The following is a 24,415-nucleotide window of genomic DNA, read 5'->3' on the forward strand; positions in this document are numbered from 1 at the left end:
CTTAATCTCCTCGTTCTTGCCTTTTAATATAGAAAACATTTATTACTGATGTATAATTTATAAACCATAAAACGCACAGAAAAGTGCACAGTTGGATGAGCTCTGAAAATTGTATAAAATCATGTAACCCCTGGCCAACTCAAGTTATAGAATATTTCCATCATCCAATTCCAAAAAGTTTTCTTGTGACTCTTTCTAATAAATGCCCGAACCACTCCATCAGCCACTTTCTGATTTTTATCATTATTGATTGGTTTTCTCTGTTCTTAGATTTTATATAAGTGGAATCATATAGTAGGTGCCTTTTTTGCAACTATTCTTTTACTCAGCAAAATGTTTTTGAGATTCATGCATGTTCCTGCACGGATCAATAGTTCATCCCTTTTCATTGCTGGTAGTATTTCATTGTATACATCTATGAAAATTTGTTTACGCAATCTCTTGTTGATGGACATTTGGGTTGTTTCCAGTTTTAGGCTGTTAGGAATTATGGCTGCTAAGAACATTCTTGTACAGGTTTAGTTTTGTTTTGCTCTGCTTTTTGATCTGTTTTCATTTATATTAGGGGAATATTTAGAAGTACACTTTCACCTCACTTGAGGACTGTCTTAGTATCTGACATTTGGCATTTATGACAATAGTAAAAGACTAACAGGTGTGAGGCAAGGGTAACACTGGCTTTGATGGTTAAGGTTATGTGTCGACTTGGCTGGGCCATGATTCTCAGTGGTTTGGCAGTTATGGAAGGATGTCATGTGGCAGCTATGTAATAATGTAGACAACCTCCATTTTCACATAATGCCGATTACACCTAATGATCCAGTCTTTGGAACCTAACTATGTAGGTGAGTGAGGATAGCAGGTAGTATAAAGTTAAACATACATCTACTCTATGACCCAGCTCAGGGAGGGTGTATGTTAGAAATTTTAAAGGAACTGCCAAATTGTGTTCTCAAGTGGTTGTACCATTTTACATGCCTACTTGACAATGCCTGAGAGTTCCAGTTATTCCATGTCATCACCAACAGTTTTAATTAGTCTTTTTCAATTTTAGTTGTTTTTGTGGGTGTGAACTGTTATTTCATTGCAGTTTTAACTGATATTGAGCTTATTGGTGCATGAAATACTAAAATGAATAAAAAAAGACAACCTAATAAAAAGTGGGCAAAAGACTTGAACGCTTTATAAAGGTGGATATTCTTCCAGTCCATTTACCTAGGCCTTTCTAAATTTCTCTTAGTAATGTTTTATCATTTTTGATATTGAGGCCTTGCACATCTTTCTTAGACTTATTCCTCGGTAATTGATATTTTTGATACTATTGCAAATGGTGTTGCTTTTCAATATTTTCCAATCACTTATTGCTAGCATCTAGAAATACAATTGATTTTTATATGCTGACTTTTTATTTTGAGAACTTGCTTATTTTATTCACTAATTTGGGTAGGGTTTTGTCAGAACTCTTAGGATTTTCATGTTGTTTATGAATACTGACAGTTTTCCTTCTTTTCCAATATTATCCATTTTATTTATCTTTCTTTTCTTACTGCATTAGCTAGAATCTTCAAGATAACATGGAATAGACCTGGTGATAGCACACATCCTTTCCTTGTTCTTAATCTTAGGAGGGAAGCACTCAAAGTTTCACCACTAGTTTTGATATTAGCTGTAGGTGTTTCATAGATGACCTTTATCAGATTGAGGAAGTTCCCTTCTGTTCCTAGTTTGCTGGAAGATTTTTTTTTCTTTTCTTCTTTTTTTTAAATAAATCATGAATGAGTGTTTTCTTCAACTATTAAGATGATTATATATTATTTTTACTTAATTCTTTTAATGTGGGTCATTTGTTCTGTCAAATTTTCCAGATTCTTGGGTTTGCTGATTGTATGCTTGTGGAGTCATTTAATGTTCCCCGTTCCTCTCTATTTCTTGTAAACTGATAGTTAAATCTAGAAACTTCTTCATAACCCTGTTCAACTTTTTAGGAAGAATATTTCATATGCAATGTTGTTTATTTCTTTGGGATGCACAGAACTGGCAGCTTTCTTTTTTAAAATTATTAGCAGCCATTGATGATCATTTGGACCTGTAAGCCAGATTTTTTAAGTATTCTAATTCTATGATTCCTTCTTCATTAATTAGATGGTATACTTCCATAAAAAGAAATTTCCTCTTATCAACTATTTGGTTACCCTGAAATATAATAGCTTGTATAGGAAAGACAAGATAAATGTCTGTTTTTTCCCTTTATTTGCCAAATTTTAAAAATAATAGATTGGTTCCTTACTATCTTTCAAAGATAACTAAGGTCTTTTTTTTTTAATCATTATGAAATAATGGATTTAAACATATTTGATTTTATTTCATATCATTACACTTATTATTTTCGATGCTCAGATTGTCCTATTTTTGTCCAGCAGGAGCCTCCTCAGCTTGTGTCCTGCGACCTTTTGACATGACTCCAGTAGAGTTTAATAGCTCCCTTGCTTTCTCGTAGGCTGGGACAGTGGACAAAGCTGGCAGATACACACACACACACACACACATCAATTAAGTGTTCATATTATTTCTAATTCATATTTTGGATTATAGGGTATTTTCCTAAGCTATTTGGTTTTATTGAAGTCCCTGGGTGGTGCAAATGGTTAATGCGCTGGCTGCTAACCAGAGGTTGGCAGTTCAAGTCCACCCAGAGATGCCTTTAAAGAAAGGCCTGGTGATTTACTTCTGAAAAATCAGCCCTAGGGAGCATACGGTTGCCATGAGCTGGGATTGACTCAATGGCAACTCTTTTTTGTTTTTATATTTGTGTTTTTTACTTTATGCCAAAAATATCTGTTTTTAATAATATTAATAAAATATCTTATTTGCTTTATGTAAATATATATATGTGTGTGTGTATGACTGATTTCTCAACCTTGGCCGCACATTGGGCTCACTTGGGGAGCTTTAAAAAATACTAACACCGGGAAAGAAAAAGAAATAAAGGGCATCCAAATTGGTAAGGAAGAAGTAAAACTGTCCCTATTTGCAGATGAAATGATACTGTGTATAGAAAACCCGAAAGACTCCACGAGAAAACTACTGGAACTAATAGAAATATTCAGCAGAGTAGCAGGATACAAGATAAATATATACAAAAATCATATGGGTTCCTATACGTCAATAAAGAGAGCGACGAAAAGGAAATCAGGAAAACAATACTATTTATAATAGCCCCTAAAAAAAAAAAACAAACAAACTTAGGAATAAATCTAATCAAGAAAGTAAAAGACCTATACAAAGAAAACTACAAAACACTACTGGAAGAAACTAAAAGAGATCTACATAAATGGAAAAACATATCATGCTCATGGATAGGTAGACTCAACATTTTGAAAATAACAATTCTACCCAAAGCAATCTACAAATACAATGCAATTCCCATCCAAATACCAACAACATTCTTTAAAGAGATGGAAAAAACAATCATTAACTTTAAATGGAAAGGGAAGAGGCCCTGGATAAGTAAAGCCTTACTGAAGATGAAGAATAAAGTAGGAGGACTTGCACTACCTGACCTCAGAATATACTATACAGCTACAGTAGTCAAAACAGCATGGTACTGGTACAACAACAGATACGTTGACCAATGGAACAGAATTGGGAATACAGATATAAATCCATCCACCTGTGGACACGTGATCTTCGACAAGGGCTCAAAGTCCATCAAATGGGGAAAAAACAGTCTTTCTAACAAATGGTGCTGGCAAAATTGGATGTCCATCTGTGAAAAAATGAAACAGGACCAATACCTCACACCATACACAAAAACTAATTCAAAATGGATCAAAGACCTAAATATAAAACCGAAAATTATAAAGATCATAGAAGAAAAAATAGGATCAGCGCTAGAGCCCCTAATACCTGGCATTAGCAGGATACGAACCATCACTAACAACATACAAACTTCAAAAGATAAGCTAGATAACTGAGTTATTCTAAAAATTAAACACTTACGTTCATCAGAAGACTTCACCAAAACAGTACAAAGAGAACCTAAAAACTTGGAAAAATTTGGGGCTATTACAAATCCAACAAAGGTCTAATCTCTAAAATCTACAGGAAAATCCAACATCTCTACCAAAAAAAAAAAAAAAAGCCAAATAATCCAATTAAAAAAATAGGCAAAGGAAATGAACAGACACTTCACCAAAGAAGACATTCAAGCGGCTCACAGACACATGAGGAAATGCTCAAGATCACTAGCCATTGGAGAAATGCAAGTCAAAACCACAATGAGACGCCATCTCACCCCAGCATTACCAGCACATATCAAAAAAACAGAAAATAACAAATGTTGGAGAGGCTTAGGGGAGATTGGAACTCTTATGCACTGCTGGTGGGAGTGCAAAATGTTGTAACCATTTTGGAAAACGATATGGCGCTTCCTTAGAAAGCTGGAAATAGAAATACCATATGATCCAGCAATCCCGCTCCTAGGAATATATCCTAGAGAAATAAAAACCATCACAAGAATAGACATATGCATACCCATGTTCATTACAGCATTATTCACAATAGCAAAAAGATGGAAACAACCTAGGTGCCCATCAACAGATGAATGGGTAAGCAAACTATGGTACATACACACAATGGAATACTATGAAACCATAAAGAACAATGAAGATTCTGCGAAGCATCTCACAACATGCACAAATCTGGAGGGCATTATGCTGAGTGAAATAAGGCAATCACAAAAGGACAGATACTGTATGAGACCACTACTATAAAAACTCATGAAAAGGTTTACACACAAAAAGAAACAATCTTTGATGGTTACGAGGGAGAGGAGGGGTGAGGGCGGAAAAACACTAAATAGACAATAAATAAGTAGTAATTTTGGTGAAGGATAAAACAGTACACAATTCTGGGGAAGCCAGCACGACTTGTTCAGGGTAAGGTCATGGAAGCTTGATGGACAAATCCAAACTCCCTTAGGGACTGAATTACTGGGCTGGGGGCTGTGGGGACCATGGTCTCAGGGAACGTCTAGCTCAATTGGCATAACACAGTTTATAAAGAAAATGTTCCACATTCACTTTGGTGAGTAGTGTCTGGGGCCTTAAAAGCCTGTGACTGGCCACCTAAGATACTCCACTGGTCTCACCTCTTCAGGAGCAAGTGAAAATGAAGAAAACTACAGACACAAGTGAAAGATTAGTCTAAAGGACTAATAGACCACAACTACCACAGCCTCCACCAGACTGAGTCCAATGCAACTAGATGGTGCCTGGCTACCACCACTGACTGCTCTGACAGGGATCACAACGGAGGGTCCCAGACAGAACTGGAGAAAAATGTGGAACAGAATTCTAACTAAAAAAAAAAGACCAGACTTACTGGCCTGACAGAGGCTGGAGAAGCCCCAAGAGTATGGGCTCCCCAGACACCCTTTTAGCTCAGTAATGAAGTCACTCCCGAGGTTCACCCTTCAGCCAAAGATTAGACCGATCCATGAAACAAAATGAGACTAAAGGGGCACAACAACCAAAGGGCAAGGACTAGAAGGCAGGAGGGGACAGGAAACCTGATAATAGGGAACCCAAGGTCTAGAAGGGAGAGTGTTGACACGTTGTGGGTTTGTTAACCAATGTCATAAAACAGTATGTGTACTAAATGTTCAATGAGAAGCTAGTTTGTTCTGTAAACCTTCATCTAAAGTACAAAAAGAAAAAAATACTAATATTGGATCTTAGCTTCCATGATTCTGATTTAATTGCCCTGCTCTGTGTTCTGGTCATCAGGATTTAAAAAACCTCCTGGTAATTTTAATGTCAAAGTCAAGAACCACTGGTGTAATAGTTTCAGAATAACAATTTCAGTATTTTTGTAGCATCGTTACATGATAGCCCAAGAGTTAAAGCTTTTTTTCATTGCAGTTCTTTTTTTCCCGTTAAGGTATATCCCATTAAGGATGCATGTTAAATTGTGTTTTAAAGTTTTTTTAAAATAATTTTTTCTGTGTGGTTATGTCACAAACTTGGTATACAGTTAGGTTCATTTTTTTCATTTTGCTTTTTAGGAGTTTTTTAAAAACTCCTAAAATTAATTTATTGTAATTACATAGAACATTTACATGGTTCCAAAGTCAAATCTACAAAATGAAATATGTGTAATTTTTATCACTCTCCCCTAATCCCTCTCTTTACTATAGGTAACTATCTTCTTCTGTTTGTTTTTGGTTTATTCTTCCATTTTAAAAAATGTACTATCCCCTTTACTTCTTAGATAAATGGTAGAAAACTATACAGACTTTTCTCCATCAAGGTCCCATCTTATAATATGACAACCGGTCTTTCAAGATTTGGTAGAATAGTATGTGTATCTGAACCACATCTAATTGGGAGAGATGGTAAATGCCCTTCACCCCATCTGGTCTGGACAACTACCTTACAATATCAAGCTGTTTCTTTGCTAAATTATAATACAAATGCTTTTTCCATGTATTCAATCCAGCCATTGTTGGATCTGTGTATGTTATCTGAGGGTAGAAACCATGTCTATTTAACTCATCAAATACAATTTTAAACGCCATTTGTTTTGTGGCATTTTATGAGACATGGACCCAGTTTTAGGCAAGTAGATATAGAGGTAGGTGCCAAATAAATGATATAGCTTTGCCCCTGATGAATTTTTGCAAAGTACTTTTATTATACATGTTTCATGGTTATACATGCATTTTCTTTTCTTCTACAGTCACTGGGTTCGATCTATGGGGTGCAGTAGTGGCAACAGGGGTGGTCTGCACATTCTACTGCACAGTGGTATGTCAAGAACTTTATTTCCCCTTTCCCTCTACCCACTTGCTTTGCAATATTAAAGATTCCCATAGTTGGATGCTGCAAACTCATTTGTTCATACCTATTCTCTTACTCTTAACCTCTCACAGTGTAACTTTTTTGTAAGGAATATTTGGTCTGGGGTAAAATTGGTCCTCAGAAGAACATTGATCATAATGGATTTTTTTTTTCAATCACCTAAACCATTGCAATGTCACCTAATCTGGTCTCCTTCTAATTCATCCATGCACTTGCCAAGTTATTATACCTGTGCTCATATTATTCCTCAACTTACAGATCTATAATCATTTCCCATTGCCTATAGGCAGGAGTGATGGTCAAAATATGTAACCTTGTATTGCATGGGTAATATTATCGTGGGTACTTGCACTTAGCATTGGTGCAGGTCTTATGAGATCCCTGATATTCTAGGACTTAACCTTTTAGTTGCTGGATCCTGTAGAAAATGAGGTCCTCAGGGAGGGGCTGGCTCAACTGGGGTCATAGGGGTTAGAGGGTACACTTGGAGAGTTTTGGGTAGTGGCTAGTACAAGACAATTTTAGTATTTCAACAACTGGTATGACCATTTTGGTGCATATTGGTCAAATATCAGTCCTGCTTATAGGATAAAATCCATGATATTATCTTTTGAAATTTGACTTTGAATTTTCTTCCCAACCATCTCCCCACACCACTCCATTCCACATTATACATCTGGCCATACTCAACACATTGCGTACTTTGGCCCTTCTATGCTTTTGTCTATGCTATTTCCTCTGCTGGGAGAACCTTCCCTCTTTACCTGTCCTTATGTATGAAGGCTTAGCTTTTAAATTTATAACCTTCTCTGTGAAGGTTCTCCTGACCTGCTCATCTCTCTTGGGTGTACTTCTGGGCCAAGAGCCATGCTCTTGTCATTTTTTTCCAGCACAGTGACTGATATGTAGATGCTCAATAATGTCTGATAGAAGCTTTCCTCCTAATACTCTTTCCCCTCAAAGGGTGGTCTTAAAGCAGTCGTCTGGACGGATGTTTTTCAAGTTGGGATCATGGTGGCTGGATTTGCATCTGTGATTATACGGGCTTCAGTTGTTCAAGGTGGAATGAGCACTATTCTAAGTGATGCCTACAATGGTGGAAGATTAAACTTCTGGAAGTAAGTTATTTACCTCTTGGTTAACAGAACATACCTTTTGCTTTTTCTGTAAAAGCTCTCTCTTTACTGAAATAGTAAGCTTGCGTTAAACAAATAAACCACTAAGGATGCGGTACAGAAGATTGAAGCTAGCAAGTATTCCACCAGTTCTTTAAGGGGTGAAAATGGTCAGATGATGCAAGGTAATTAAGATGGTGCTTCATCCTGGGAAAGAACTTATAGTATACCAAAAGAGTATTTCTTTCAGATATTAAAGTCTGGAATTGGTTGAAGGGTGGAGTGGAATGATAAGGGAAGAGACAATGGGGATAAGAAAAGAAAGCCTCTGATCAAGAGAAAAACACTAAAAGACCTAGTGGTTGCGTTGTTGACGGTTTGTTTCAAGCATCCCATTCAAAAGAATGCCCCAGCAATAGATTATATTATCATCACACATTGTAATTATGTGTAGGCATATTATAATAAAGGAGTCCTGGTGGTGCAGTGCTTAAATGCCCAGCTTGCCAGCCAAAAGTTCTCGAGTTTGCCCCTGCTAGCCACTCCACAGGAGAAAAATGTGGAAGTATGTTTCTGTAAAGATTACAGCATTGGAAACCCATGAGGCAGTCCTACTCTGTCCTATAGGGTTGCTATGAGTCAGAATTGACTTGAAGGCAATGGCTTTGATATATATATATATAGGGTCACAATGAGTCGGAATTGACTCTACAGCAGTGGGGTTTTTTATTACTTCCAGAGAGTTGACTAGAAAAGTTATGGTTGATGTTTCAAGATGTATACCCACATGATGTAACAGTGAGAGAAAATGTCTTAAACTGCTCAGTTTTCTTAAAGAAAAACCAATGGACAAACTAGACATTTCACCCCAAATATACCACCAACATTTAAAAATCATTTAAAACATCTTACCCTTTGGATCAATGGTGTCATCTTTGTGTCTCATTTTGATCTGGACTGGCATATTTTCTCTTTAAGCAGCCTCACTTAGAGGCAGGCAAGCTGTAACCATTGGCAAGAAGAAAGGAAACCCATTTTGCCCTTGGTGGCTCTCATCTAGTCTTTTGCAAATAGGCATCAAAGTTTGAGAGGAGTTTTCCTGAAATTGTACAGGGCCAATGTGTTCATTTGCAGTAATGCTTTGCAATGAATCAACATCAGCTATTTTTCTAAATAATTTTTTATTTCCTTTTACCACAAGATTCAGATTGCAAGGAAAAGAATAAACCAGTTGGCCAGCTTGAGCCATGTTTTCCATCCCTTGTCTAGGACAGAGCAGCATAAATTGATTGACAGAACTTCAGACCATTTAATGGGGAAATTTTAGTTTCCTCAAAGCAGTCCTTGGGTCAGTGTTACCAGAAGAAAGGGAAATGAATGCCAGGAGGCAGAAACAACTGATGGCCACTCAGGGGACCTTGATTACTCCTGAATCTTCTACCAGTAGGATGGGCTGAGCAGAGAGAGTGTGGAGCCAATCTTTTGTCTGCACGATGACTGTCACTTTACACAAAGAATAGCGTATATTTTCTGCAAGATGATCGTCACTTTATACAAAGGGTAGGATATATTGTAGCATTGACTTAGTAGCTTATACATCAATAAGATATTCTAAAAAGTAAAAGATCAGACATTTTTCTGATCTTTCCTTTGAAGATTACCAACCATTAAGTAATAATGAAAAGCCTTATTGTATTTCAAGCTTTTCAAGTGTAGTCCTTATTATTCTGATATGTTTTGAGAATTTAGTGGACAGATATCTGCTCTGGAGTGGAATTATATACACAAAATGCATCAATTTTGTGTTCATTTCAATACCATATCTATTGTTGTGGTGTGCTTCAGAGCCTAGTACTCTGCGTCTGTCTGCGCCTCTCTCTCTCTCTTTTTTTTCTGTCTTATTCTCTTCTCTGTATTATGGCATGGCACACTTGTTTAAACAACTTCCTAAGGTCATAGGAGAAGGATTTATATAGACACTCAGAATGATTAGAACTTCCGTTGTCCCCCAAGCTCATATAGAATCCCCAAATATCTGAAAGGATACATTTTTATTCATTGAACTTATTTTGGAAATATTTATACCTTTTATATTAATTAATAAATATGTATATAAGTGTGTATATATGTATACATTGCTTACTTATAAAAATTTCTGGGAGGGTTTTCCGTTGACAGTTCTGATTTTGTCATCTGTTTCTTTTCATTTAGTTTTGATCCTAACCCTTTGCAAAGACACACATTCTGGACAATTATTATAGGAGGGACCTTCACCTGGACCGGTATCTACGGTGTCAACCAATCCCAGGTGCAGAGATATATTTCCTGTAAAAGCAGAGTCCAGGCAAAAATGTAAGCCAAATTATGGTGTGGGAATTGTTAATAACCATCAGTTATCTTTATGAAAACACTTTCATAAGTCAAGTTTAGCTCAAGTTTAAGTCTTTAGTGTCATGAAATTCAAAGAGATAAGTGGTATGCTTAGTTCCATAAGGTTCAAGCAGAGTAAAGTGGTACTGTATGTTTTAGATCAGCTATTTAAAACATATTTAAAAGAATTATTAAGTAAAAAAATCTTACCAAATGAAAAAACATGTATTGTGCATCTGCTTGTATAAGTGACTATGGCACCTGTTGCAGGGAGGGTTCTCCAGGAAGCAGGCTTTGAGATGGAGGCTAGCAGTGCCTGAGTTTATTAGGGATTCAACACCTATGGAAGGAAAGGGAAGGATGCAAGATTGAGTAGAAGGAGGAATTAGACTGCAATTCAGTTGCAACAAAGGCCTCAGCTGACCCCTTTGGGGAGCTCTGAAGCTAAGACAACTTTTTTGACTTGTCCCAAGTTGGGGTCAGAGGGCTTTATACTCTTGCTTCCACCAGTCATAAGGCAGCGGAGGCATGACCTTGGGGGTGGTGCTTCTTTTCAGTATAGGGTGGTTCATCACCGTGTCCACTGCATCACCACGGGGAAAAAAAAAGCAGCCCCATTAGTGAGAGAAATGTTCGCTGTTCAACTGATTGTTAAGACCTAGCATTCAATGATATTAACACCAACAACATCAATAACTACCTGACAACACTCATCTATTACATGCTGAAAACCCTATGGATCACGACAGTCCAATCTACAACTGATCATGGGGATGGCACAGGACCAGGCAACATTTTGTTCCACTGTGCGTGGGGTCGCCATGATTCGAGGGCCGACTCAATGGCAACTAACATCAAGCACTGTGCTGTAGAATCTATAATATTTCATTTCATCTTATAACTCTGTAAGGTAGGCTTTGTTATCTTTAAGTGTAAATGAAGAAAGTGAGGATCAGAGAGAAGAAATTACTCGCCTAAGGTTACGTATGGTAGAGCCAAGATTTATACTCAGTTATGATTCCAGTGCTATCTTGTCACACACACTGTATATGGTGACACTGAGAAGATTTCTGTCTAAGGAATACATGTTTACTTTTCAAATTTAATGGGTGGTCTAATAAACCATATTTACAACAAGTTTATTGAGTTGTTACATAGATTCTAACAACTTCGAGCAGCTTATCATTGTATTACTTTCAAAAGGAAAGTGCTAATAGTCAGTGCTCTGTTGACTACTAAAATCCTTCCTTTATGACAAGAAGACCTGGAGTATTCTAACCATGCACAGTTGTGAAGCTAACAATACCCTTGGAACTCTGACCAGAAGGATTCACTCATTTAGCGGGAAAACTCCATTTATTCCAAATATTCCCAAATACATTGTTGATTGACATTGTTAGCAGGAGATTAGACTAGAATAGAATAAATGGTGTTTTGATGACAAAAAGATCATGTGCATTTATTTAATGTATGTAGAAATACAATCGTGAGGGTCTCTTCTGTTCATGTAACAATTTTCCTGACCTTTGGAATAGAGATTACAGCTACCATTTGCTGGTTTGTTTTTACCTCCATAGGTCTCTCTACATCAATCTCGTGGGGCTCTGGACAATCCTCATCTGCTCAGTGTTTTGTGGGCTCGCCCTATATTCCAGGTACCAGGACTGTGATCCTTGGACAGCCAAGAAAGTGTCCGCACCAGACCAGGTTCAGTACCATGTCTTTCTAATAGTGTGTTCAGGACACTCAAGAAGAAGTCATCTCATTATTAGGTGCAAGGAGAGGGAAAAAAGCAAATGGCATAGTATCACCATCTTTACTTTCTAGAAAGCATTGATAAAATTTTATTTTGGTAGGCATTAGCAAAAATGAAAAGGTCCCTGGATAGTGCAAATGGTTTGTGCTCACCTGCTGACCTAAAACCAATTTCTGTTGAGTTGATTCCAACTCATAGCAACTCTATGGGACAGAGTAGATCTGCCCCATAGGGTTTCCAAGAAGTGGCTGGTGGACTTGAATTGCCAATCTTTTGGTTAGCAGCTGTAGCTCTTAACTGCTGTACCACCAGGAATCTTACTAAACTAAAGGCTAAGGGTTTGAATCCACTTAGCAGTGTTGCAGAAGAAGGCCTTGGCAATCTGCCTTTGTAGAGATTACAGCCAAGATAACTCTATGAAGCAGTTCTACTTCTTAACACACAGGGTTGCGATGACAACGGGCTTGGGATAGCAGGAATGAAGAGTTCTATGTTAAAAATTAAAATATAGAAATACCTAGAAAAATTTCAAGCCATATGCTCTTAAATGGAGATATCTCAAGGCTGGGCATAAGAGTAAACACATATACACCAGAATGCTATAGAACATTTTGTAACTGTTGTTAGATTGCTTTTTTATGAACCGTTTATCTTCCCAACAGGTTTAAAATGATGGAGAAATGGATCTAATAAGTGAACATTTGTTGAGCACCAACTGTGTGATTCTGTGCCAAGAACTTTGCATACTAATTCTCATTTTATAGATAAGGAAATGAGCCTCAGAAAGGTTCTCTAACTTGCCCTAGGTCACACAGCAGATACATATGAATAATTGCTAAGGCTCAACAAATACTATGTGCCAGGCAGTTTTGTAAGTGCTTTATATGAATTTCAAATTTTAATCCTCACCTCTACCCTCCGAGGTAGGTACTATGACTGTCCCCATCTCAGAGGTGAAGAACAGAGGCACAAAGAGGTTAAGTAAGTGAGGTAACCGGTAACCAGCTATAAGTTTGGAGCCAGGATTCAAACCTAGGCAGGCCATTACCAGAATCCTCACTCCAAAACTCTGTGCCATATTGTTGTTAGCTGCTATGGAGTTGGCCCGATTCATGGCGACCCTGTGCACAACTGAACTAAATGTCACCCAGTCCTGCGGGTAAGACTGTTGTGATCCATAGGATTTTCATTGGCTGATTTTTGGAAGTAGATTGTCAGGCCTTTCTTCATAGTGTGTCTAACTCTGGAAGCCCTGCTGAAACCTGTCCAGCAGCATACAACAACAAAAAAACAACCCTTCAAGTCGATTCCAACTCCTAGCGACCCTGTAGGGCTTCCGAGGCTGTAAATCTCTACGGGAGCAGACTGCCACATCTTTCTCCGAAGGAGCTGCTGGTGGTTTCGAACCGCCAAACTTTCACTTAGCAATCGCTTTAACCACTGTGCCACCAGGGCTCCTTTCAGCATTATAGCAACATGAAAGCCTCCGCTTATAGACGGGAGTGGCTTGTAGGAGGTACATTGGCTGGGAATTGAACCCAGGTCTCTGTCTTTCAAAAAGTGTGGCTAGAATTCAAATCCAGGACTACCTGACTTTAAGCCTAAGTCTTGTTCTCAGTGTCCTTGCCAAAATTATTTTCTATGACTTCCTTGTAAGTCAAGTGCCTGGGGCACTAATTAGAATGCAGATAAACTGAATATTATGGTAGTGCAAATGCAGCATATATTGCCGGGAAAAGACAATACTGGGAAATTAGAAAATGAAAGCATGGATGAGCTGTGTTTCTCAACTCTATCTTAACCTAAGTTGTCTTTCTGATAAACACCGGCTTCCTACTCTCTCAGAGAATCCAAGAATCATGTTTACTCTGAAGATGGAGCTCTCTTCTATTATATTCCCTCTAATCAAGAATAGTTCGTGATTTTTGTCAATCTGTTGTCAGTGGTTTGTATTATGAAGACAATAGGGATTTTTAAAAATGCTTCTGTCTTAGTTACCCAGTGCTGCTATAACAGAAATACTCCGAGTAGATGGCTTCAACAAACAGAACTTTATTCTCTCATAGGCTGATAGGCTAGAAGTCCAAATTCAGGGTTTCAGCTTCAGGGAAAGGCTTTTTCTGATGGCTCTGGAGGAAGGTCCTTGTCATCAATCTTCCCCTGGAACAGGAATTTCTCAGTGCAGGAATCCTGGGTCCAAAGGACACACTGCACCTGGCACTGCTTTCTTGGTGGTTTGAGGTCCCCATGTCTCTCTGCTCACTTCTCTCTTTTATGTCTCAAAAGAGATTGATTTAAAACACAATCTAATCTTGTAGATTGAGTCCTGCTTCATTAACATAATTCCTTCTAATCCTGCCTCATTAACATCATAGAGGTAGGATTTATAACACATAGGAAAATCACATCAGATGACAAAATGGTGGACGATCACACAATACTGGGAATCCATGGCCTAGCTAAGTTGCCACACATTTTGAGGGGGACACAATTCAATCCGTAACAGCTTCTAATATACTTTCCCCCTACTCTGGGTAGAAAAATCCCTACAATGTCCTCCCCTCGAGAATCCTTGTCATAGAGTGCATTCAGGGTGTGTTGCCTGCACGCCTCTATCACTTGTTGTAGTTAGGTGCCATCAAGTTGTTTCCTACTCATAGCGACCCTACGTAAAACAGAATAAAACTGCTCGGCCCTGTGCCATCCTCACATTTGTTGTTACGCTTGAACCATCACTCAGAGAAAGCAAAACCAAACCAGTTGCTGATGATTCTGACTCCTAGCAATCAATCGCTTAGGGAGTACATGCTAAATTTTCCAGAGACTTTCCTCCTAACTGGATGGTTGCAGTCTTGTGTTGTCAGTTAACGAATTACTTTAATTAATCTTTCACTGGGGATACAAATGCAAATAAGATAGTCAGCGGGAGATGAGGCCAGAGCCCTAGGTTTATCCTGAGGAGAGCAAAGATGTTTCTGCTACACTCTGCTAGAGCTCACCCTGAGGAAGCAGGGCTTGTGCCTAGCTAGAGTTTTGCTATTTTCCTGCCACTTAGTCTTACCTCATTGAAGCTACCTATACATGTGGGGGCCATTCACAGTATGAAATATTATACCAAAGGCTTTTGAAAATGTTGAGGACCTGGTAGGTACAGGATTTTGGATGTCGTTATAATACTACTGATGGCAGCTTTACTATTGCTTGGGTGTGGAATTCTGCTTAAAGTTTTAATACTGCTTGAACTTTTAAGACTTCCTGGGAGATTTGGACCTTGACCTTGGGGAAATGTGGTGCTCTCTTTTTCTGAGGATAAAGAGTTAGTAAGCTTTGGAGGTGGAAACCCTGCAGGTGTAGTGGTAAAGTGCTACAGCTGCTAACCAAAGATCGGCAGTTTCAATCCACCAGGCGCTCCTTAGAAACTCTATGGGGCAGTTCTACTCTGTCCTACAGGGTCACTATGAGTCTTAATTGACTTGACGGCCATTTTTTTTTTAAGCTTTGGAGAAAATGCAGAAAGCACTTGTAAAACAACCCAATGCAGAGTCTTGTGATAGTGGAGGATGTTCTTCTCTATCCATATTGTTAAATGAAATCAAATAGGTAGTGAAAGCTATTAAGACAGGACATGCCATCCATCGTCACCATGGGAAAATAATAAGGCTTCAGTGCAAATGGGAGGACACTTTTATGGAAAATTGTCCACTTAGGACTTTTGAATCAAAAATTAATTTTGCAGAAAGACTGCCGTATAAGATAGTCCTGAAGTCACATATCCACCTGTCCTTCATTTAATATGTATTTAAAAAAAAAAAATCAAAAAGCAAGTTGGGATCCGGAACTTTTAAAAAGAAGCCAGTTCCAGGGTTTTCCTTCAGTCACTCTCCACTTATCACTGTGTCTCACTCTACATGCAACTATAATCCAGTCTTCAGTCTTGAGCTGTGACAGAAGTTTACAAAGATGGCCTTAAGACATCAAGTAAATTTTAATTAAGTGACTGCTGTTTACTTAAGCACAAAGGTGCGTAAAGTACTCCCTTAAAAAAATGATTTATTATTCCAAAGAGGGATAACATCTACCTTTGAGCATTTACTCTATCCCATATAATATACTAAGAGCTTTATATATATTATCTAACTTAACCTTTATAGCAATTCTGTGGTATTATTGATATCATTATGGCTGTTTTACAGATAAGAAACCAAGGCTGAGAGAAAATAAGTAGCAGAATCTTTCTGAATCCAAAGCTTGAACCCTTAACCACTGTGCCATTGGTTTCTTTGAGTGTTACCAGTTAAAGAGTTGAATTTTAGGTATTTGGAAACTTCATTTATATGGAATAGCTTCCTTCTGTTCTTGAAGGACACGAGATAAATTGTATCCAGTAGCAGACAGTGCTTGGAAGTAAATTTTGGAATTTTTCAGCTCATGCCTTATATGGTCCTGGACATTCTGCAAGATTACCCAGGACTTCCTGGACTCTTTGTGGCCTGCGCTTACAGTGGAACACTAAGGTATGAACTGTGATACTAGTGGTTTTGCTGTTGGGATTTTTCTTTTTTTTATTGGATACTGCGTCAGTTTCTTAGCTCTGCTGTAACACAAACAGCTCAAGTGGGTGGTTTTAACAAACAGGAATTAATTTTCTCATAGTTTAAGAGGCTAGAAGTCCAAAATCAGGGCACCATCTCAAGGGGAAGGCTTTTTCTCTCTGTAGTCTCTTCTGTTCCTCGATTCCCTGGTGTTCTTCATGTGACATGTATCTTCCACTCCATTTGTACTTCCTCTGTGCCCAATCAGTTTGGTTTATACCTCCAAGGTGATTGGTTTAAAACATACCGTATATTGCTAATAGTCTCATTAACATAACAAAGAAAGTCCTATTCCCAAATGGGATTATATCCACAGGTATAGGGGTTTAGGATTTACAACACATATTTTGGGGAGACATAATTCAATCCATAACAGATACTTTCTAAGATAAGACTGAATTCAGAAAATGGGCAAAGATGAACCAAATTAGGCAATCTACATTTATTACCCCATATAATTGCTCTGTAGGTCTATCTCTTATCTCTAGGCTAGGATCCCGTCATATTCAGCCTCATTTTTAACTAGGTCTCTGCTGTCTAATACATTATCACATATCCTATAGGGTCACAATAATGATGATCGGTTGATAATACTTTTATTGATTCTCAAAAATGGGTGCCTAAAGTTTTTGTTTAAAATGTTTGTGTGGCTAAAGCTTGGTCAACTGGAAAGTTAGAATTAACTCTCCTATTTCCACAGTGAATAATATACACAGTCCAGAAAATCTTGTTTCTTGATTCAACTTGTTCATTTCACTTATACATTCCTTCCTGTGTTTGCTCCAGATGATTATTATTATTGATATTTACAGCATATATTAATGAGGCCCAGGAAATTAATATTATTGACATTTATGGAGTATTTTTTTTTTTTTTTAGTTAAGGCTTAGGGCAGTCTTTTCTATGCACAAAGATAAATATGTTTTAAAGTTGCTATATGATCATACCAAGTAACCGAGGCAGATTCTTTCTGCAGACACTGACAATTCACCGCAAAATGGAAGTAACATTTATCTTTCACCTTTTACCATCAAGATGTTGCCCAAATCATTCTTGGTTGATACCAGCTTCCAGGAGGAGGATGCTGTAATCATTAATAACAACACAGTAGAAATCTGTTTATATCTTAACAGTGACAATTTGTTTCCCCCCCTTCTCATTCCCTTTTAAGTGTGCTTTTTAAAAAAGATTTTATTTATTTTTGGTGGCAATACACACAACCAAACATATATCCATTCACAATTTCTACATGAACAATTCGGTAACATTGATTTCATGCTTCTCATTGTGTTACCATCCTATCTCCACCCATATCGCATCATCACCATTAATTTAGGCTCTCTGCCCCTTAAAGTTCTCATCCGTACTTTAGATTAACTGTTACCAGTTCATCCTTATGTAGATAATTCTTTAAAGAACACTATGCTTGAGGCAAATATTCTTTTTTAGTGGGGCTAAACTGGAGTTTAGTTTACCGATAGCTTCATGAGGTAGTTTTGGTTAGAAGGTTTAAAGATTATTTCCAGGCATTAGAGTCATGGTTTCCTCCAGTTTCAATGGATCCAGTAAGTCTGGTTTCCATATGAGTTTGAAGTTCTTTTCCATGCTCTTTCTCCTTTTAATCCTTTAATCAGGATTCACTGATTGGGTCCTTGATCAAAATGTTCAGTAATGGTAGGTAACTGGGCACCATCCATTTCTTCTTAAAGTTAACGCATTGTTTTCCCTTACAGCACCGTGTCCTCCAGTATTAATGCCTTAGCAGCAGTCACTGTGGAAGATCTAATCAAACCTCGCTTCAGATCACTCTCAGAAAAGTCCCTGTCTTGGATTTCCCAAGGAACAAGTAAGTTTCTATTTGCACAGAGAGATGACTTTTAGAGATACAATAAATTCTTTTCCACTGAACATATCAAGTAGGAACCTCTGGGTGTATATGTGTATACCCACGTGCATGCCTATGGCAATACAGATGGGACCATATTTGCATCGTAGATCTGGGAGACACTTCAAACAATTAATTGCCAGTGGACAATTTTCCTGTTTGGCTGTCCTTCCTTCCAACATTTTTCCTATCCCAAATCCATACTAAAATTCTTGGCCACAAGAAAAGAATCAGACCTTTCCTGTCTCACCTTTAGTCCATGGGTCTAAGAAATATCCTTAGTTTGGAAGCCAGAGCCACACTTTTTCTATATTACCTAAGAGGGTGCTGTCAGTTTCGGGTATGTAGTCTGTACGCCTGAGCTGAAGACAAACAGTGTTATGATTTTTGACCCCTGGCGATTGTCTGCTTTTTCTGCTTACGAAGAGTATCCTGGTGATGGTCTATAAAATTGTGCAGCGAATGATCAACTTCCACTTTTAGATTTTAAACCATGTTAGGGGTTAAATGCCAGTTGAATGGAAAGGTTTAAGGTCCTCCAGTTCCTATATGTCCCAAATGTAATATCTGTCTCAAGGAAATCTGACTAGTATACTTCGTTCTAACATCTTGGGTATAAGTGTTTTTCAATGGATGGCTAACAAATTTATTTCTGACAAAAATCTTTAACCTTAGCACAAGGACACTAATAGACTGTCAAAGAAATAGCAAATAATTCTGTGTATCATTGCCATGGTTGTGGCCTGGAATAAGTACTTAATTTATACTCTTCAAAAAAAACAAAACCCATTGCTGTTGAGTCGATTCCAATTCATAGTGACCCTATAGAACAGCGTAGAACTGCCCCATGTGTTTTTCCAAGGAGTGACTCATGGATTTGAACTGCTGACCTTTTGGTTACCAGCCAGACACTGCTTAACCACTGTACCACCAGGGTTCCTTATATTCTTCAGTGCCCTCTATATTTAAATAGCAACGCATTATTTTATTATATACCCAGTGTAACCCTGGAACATAATTTCAGAATTATGCTGTATTTCCTAAAGAGTATTTAGATTGGCTTATTTCAGGATTATTGAAGCTGTATGGTCTAGCAGAATGAGCAGAAGTTTTTGTTGCTAGGCCGAATCCTGCCCCATCAGTGTACTAGCTGTATAGCCTTGAAAGAACCCAATAAGCCATTTAAGCCTCTGTTTCTTCATATGGAAAATGTGAACAATAATATTCACCTTACAGGGTTATTATGAGGTTTAGAGATAATGCATATGAAGTGAGAGGCACTAATTGGCGTTCAAGCAATGATGTTGATGATGATTAATAACAAATCAATGCTGCTAGTATAGATGAGATTTTCAGTTATGTAGAAGGGTTGTATAAAATTATTATCTTGATTGATGTGCAGTGAAGACATATAGAAGAACATGGCTGATGATTTGAGTGTGTTTCCAAAAACTTTGAATATCAAAAAACACGATGGTCATCTTTCAACGATCTACCAAATGGAGAAGAATCAAACTAAATATGTTGGAAATACTGTTTATATTAGCACTGGGAGCATAAGAGCTTAAGAGCTCCTTGCTAAATATAAGGTTTTCCTTTGAGTGCATTAAGGTTATTTAGCCAATATACTTAACAACTTCAGATTTGTGTGAGTGCTAGAGCAAGTAAAACAGGAACAACAACATAAAGACTGCACTAATTTTGTGATGAGCAAATTTCTCATTCATTTTTTCTGTATTTTGAATTTTGAGTGTAGAGAACATATTGGCTGATTTCAGTTTTTTTTTTTTTTTTTTTTACCAATTGCTATTCTTTAAGAATAAAGTTTAGTTTGGGTAATTTTGCCTATAAATTAAAAAGTAATACATGGATCCTGGAAAACATCTGAAAAATACTAAAAGTCAAAAGAGGAAAAAAGAAAAAAAATCCATAATCTGAACACCAGTGGTGGCTTTAGAATTTCTATAAAGAAGTGACGTGGGGGAAGCAAGTCGGTACAAGGGAGACTACAATACTTGTCTTGAAGCTGCCTTTGTTAGTTTCATAGGAGAGGCTTTGGGGGTGCTGTAGAGTGTAGGAGGGGACTAAAGATCCCAAACCATCCCTTGTTGTGGTCATTGCTACTTCCCAGGAGAAATGAATGCTTTAAGTGGCAAGGGTCTAATTTCTGACTTTTATCATTGCAGCCATTGTTGTACAGAGCAATGCTGAATTATGTCTTAGTTTCTGTAGACTGGAAACAGAAAACTGAGCCTTCCTGTATAGACAAATGTTTACAGAGGATTAGATTAAAAACACAATAGTTCTTCCTTTTTAAATCCCTATAGTTACATAACCTAATGTTGTAACTAATTCTGGCCATAATGTAAGGGTTTTATTTGTCCTCTTTGCACACTGCTGATCCTGTAGAAAAACACCCCCCTTTTTAGGGCTCTGATGCATATAGCCATTCTTTACTATAGTCCTATTATTTACTTTGAATCAAAGGCATGATAGCTTATGCTACTGAGAATTCTAATTCTCTGGGCCTGGACCTTACACTGCCCTTTATGTTGTCCACCTAGGCGTGCTATTCGGAGCTCTGTGTATTGGAATGGCCGCTCTGGCATCACTAATGGGAGCTTTGTTACAGGTAAGAGCTGATGGTTTGAGTCACAATCTATATATTTTTTTATGTTAATGTGACTATCCCTCCAGACTTCTGTCTATAGATAGCTACACGTAAACATATCACAGGACAGAGATGACTAAATTATTTTTCTTTCTTTACCTTTTAAATTAAACTTTCTATTTCGAGATAATTGTAGATTCACATTCACTTGTAAGAAATAATACAGACAGATCTCGTATATCTTTTATTCAGTGTCCTTCAATGGTAACATCTCAAAAACTTGTAGTATGATATCATGACCAGGAAATTGACATTGACACAATCAAGACAGAGAACATTTATATCAATGCAATGATTCCTCATATTGCCTTTTCATAGCCATGTCCATTTCCCTCCCACATTTACCCCCTCCTTGACTCTTGGCAGTCACTTATCTGTTCTCCATTTCTGTAATTTTGTCATGTCAAGAACATTGTGTAAATGGAATCATATAGTATGTAACCTTTGGGATTGACTTTTTTCACTCAGCATAATTCTCTGGAGATACATCTGGGTTGTGCTGTATATTCCGTTCCATGTAAAGTTTAAAATAATCTTGTCTAGGAGCCCTGGAGGCTCAGTGGTTAAGGGCTTGGCTGCTCCAATCTACCAGCCACTCCTCAGAAACGCTATGGGGCAGCTCTACTCTGTCCTATAGGGTCGCTATGAGTTGAAATTGACTCAGTGGCAATGGGAATATCTACAAAAAGTCTTGCTTGGATTTTGATTGTATTGTATTAAACCTGCATATGAATTTGGGAGGAATTGACATTCTGAAGACATTGAGTCTTCTAATCCATGAACATATGTCTCTGTATTTATTTAGATGTTCTCTGATTTCTTTCATTAGCATTGTGTAATTTTCAGCATACATATAAGTCCCATATGTATTTTGTTATATTTACACCTAAATATTTCATTTTGTAGGAGATTATAAATAATACCCATTTTGTAATTTCATTGTTCATGTGTTCATTGGTAATACATAGAAATACAATTGTTTTTTGTATGTTTGTCTTGCATCCCATGACCTCGATGAATTCACTTATTAGTTTTGGAAGTTTTTGTTTTGTTTTTTTATCATATATGCCTTGGAATTTTCTACACAGACAATCATATCCTCTGCAAATAGGGACAGTTTTATTTCTTCTTTTTGATCTGTATGCCTTTTATTTCTTTTTCTTGTCTTACTGCACTAGCTACAAGTTTCAACATTACATTGAGTAAGAGTGGTGAGAGCCAACATTTTGCCTTGTTCCTGATCTTAAGGGGAAGGCATTCTGTCTTTCATCAATAAGTTGATATTTTTTAAAAATTGTGTTTTTCATTCTAGTTCCATTCTTGGGCAATCAAACCAGGTATGGCAGCTGGGTTTCATCACTATCTCTGGTCACTAAGCATTACTTATCTGCAGTCTTGTTTTGAGGAGGATTTGAGACTACCAAAATACAAAGGGGTGCTGTGATCGATTATTAATGTCTGCAAGAACAAGGCTGAGAGGAGGGGTGTCATTCTTGACTTACACATTCATTCAATTCATTCAATAGGTTCCCATTATATTGTGATTCTCTACCTTTTTTTGCATTTTGCTGCCTTTTGGGGGTATAATTCAAGGAACAGAGGGATGCTTGAGACTCAGGCAGAAATTTCCGATTTCTAATTACCACTTTGCCAATGACAAGGCTGCCGTGAATAAAACTACGATTTTCAGGAGTAGCCTGAATGGTTTCAATCCTCATTTTGGTGAAATTACTTTGAAACATTTTAACTTTGGATTTGAGATTGCTAATCTCTGGCTTTTTATTGTTTTTGTAGGCAGCACTCAGTATATTTGGCATGGTTGGTGGACCTCTTCTGGGCTTGTTTTCTTTGGGCATTTTGGTTCCTTTTGCCAACTCAACTGTAAGTATAAAGAATGAATATGTGTAAATCTTACTTTCCCAATTATAGTAGCAGCTCTACATTTTTTTTTTTTTGTAAAGTTATGATTCATTTGAGATCTGTCACTAGTGACTTTTCTTGATGACTTAAGTTATCCACTGACTTTGTTGGGGTGTACAATGAAGTCCTATACACTGAGACCCGACAAGCGTGAAGGCAAATGGGAACTGACAAAATAATTTAATGCAATTTTAAATACCCAAAATACAATTAAAGGGGCAACTGTTTTTTGTGCAGTTATCTTTTTCCTTTAAAAATTAATAGCTAGGATTTAAAGAAAGGAGATTGACAGGCTCAGGTACGAGAGATTTAAAACAATGGAGCTGAGAGTTCCTGCTAATAGGGTATAGCAAAGAGAAGCAATAAGATTTGGCCAGAAAGTTTCTACTCCTGATATTTAATACTATGGCTCCCATAACATGGTTCTAGCCCCCAAAAAGTGATCATAATTGAGAATAATATCCAGAAAGAGGAAATATCACTGTTCCTCCATATAGACATACATATCTGTACTATGCAAAACTATGAAATTGTGTTTGGAATAAATGAAATTGGAACAGTTTTGCTGCAAGCCAGGAGAAAGTCTCTGGTTCAGTCTTGCTATAAAATGCAGTTCGGGAAAAACTTTTAATGTATGTACAGTTGTGGTCAGATGTAGAAGAACCATGGAACTATGGCTTTATGTTCAGAATTCCATTCTCCTCGTAATGCATTACTAGAATTGGCAAGGCAGATACTAATAACAGATATATTGTTATTATTATTATTAATTATTAATGGAATGTCATATTAGAAGCTAGTTTGGTAGAAATTAATCACAATGAAAGACAGCGGTTTGTGTTTACCGCAAGTGTAATAATTTGTTGAGTGTTTAAAAAAAAAAGTCAAGTTAAAAAAATTTTTTTTTTTGACATTTACTGCCACACAAAATGCCTCCAGAAGAGCTGTAGCTGTAGCCTCCCTTTTTGAGGGAGTAAGAATATTATTATTCCTGTGATAAGAAGGTACCTCTTTTTACTATTTCCAAGGTTTTCACCAGCGGAACATTTACCCTTCCCTAAGAGTGGGTTTTTAAGAGTGGACACCCTTCCTTCCTCCTTCTCTTCTTCCCTCCCTTCCTTCTTTTGTTCTCTCACCCTCTTTTCCTTTCTCTCTCTCATTCATTTGTTCATTCAACAAATATTTATGTGCTGAACACTGTCATGGGATTAGTGAGCACTGAGTATTTCCACTATGGTGGAGTTTA

The 24,415-nt window shown here is 37.4% G+C and overlaps 1 protein-coding gene across 1 annotated transcript in view; it reads left to right on the forward strand.

Annotated features, from left to right (window-relative positions):
* The window catches only part of SLC5A8 (solute carrier family 5 member 8), a 57,885-nt gene that overhangs the window by 23,501 nt on the left and 9,969 nt on the right, over nt 1-24,415 (forward strand). The window contains exons 4-11 of the mRNA XM_003405291.3: nt 6,739-6,806; nt 7,824-7,978; nt 10,187-10,327; nt 11,923-12,052; nt 16,527-16,615; nt 18,427-18,539; nt 21,143-21,210; nt 23,044-23,130. Coding sequence (XP_003405339.1) covers nt 6,739-6,806; nt 7,824-7,978; nt 10,187-10,327; nt 11,923-12,052; nt 16,527-16,615; nt 18,427-18,539; nt 21,143-21,210; nt 23,044-23,130 — 851 coding nt within the window. The remainder of the gene's footprint in view (nt 1-6,738; nt 6,807-7,823; nt 7,979-10,186; nt 10,328-11,922; nt 12,053-16,526; nt 16,616-18,426; nt 18,540-21,142; nt 21,211-23,043; nt 23,131-24,415) is intronic.

The sequence above is a fragment of the Loxodonta africana genome, chromosome 4, assembly GCF_030014295.1.
Source record: "Loxodonta africana isolate mLoxAfr1 chromosome 4, mLoxAfr1.hap2, whole genome shotgun sequence".
NCBI lineage: Eukaryota > Metazoa > Chordata > Mammalia > Proboscidea > Elephantidae > Loxodonta > Loxodonta africana.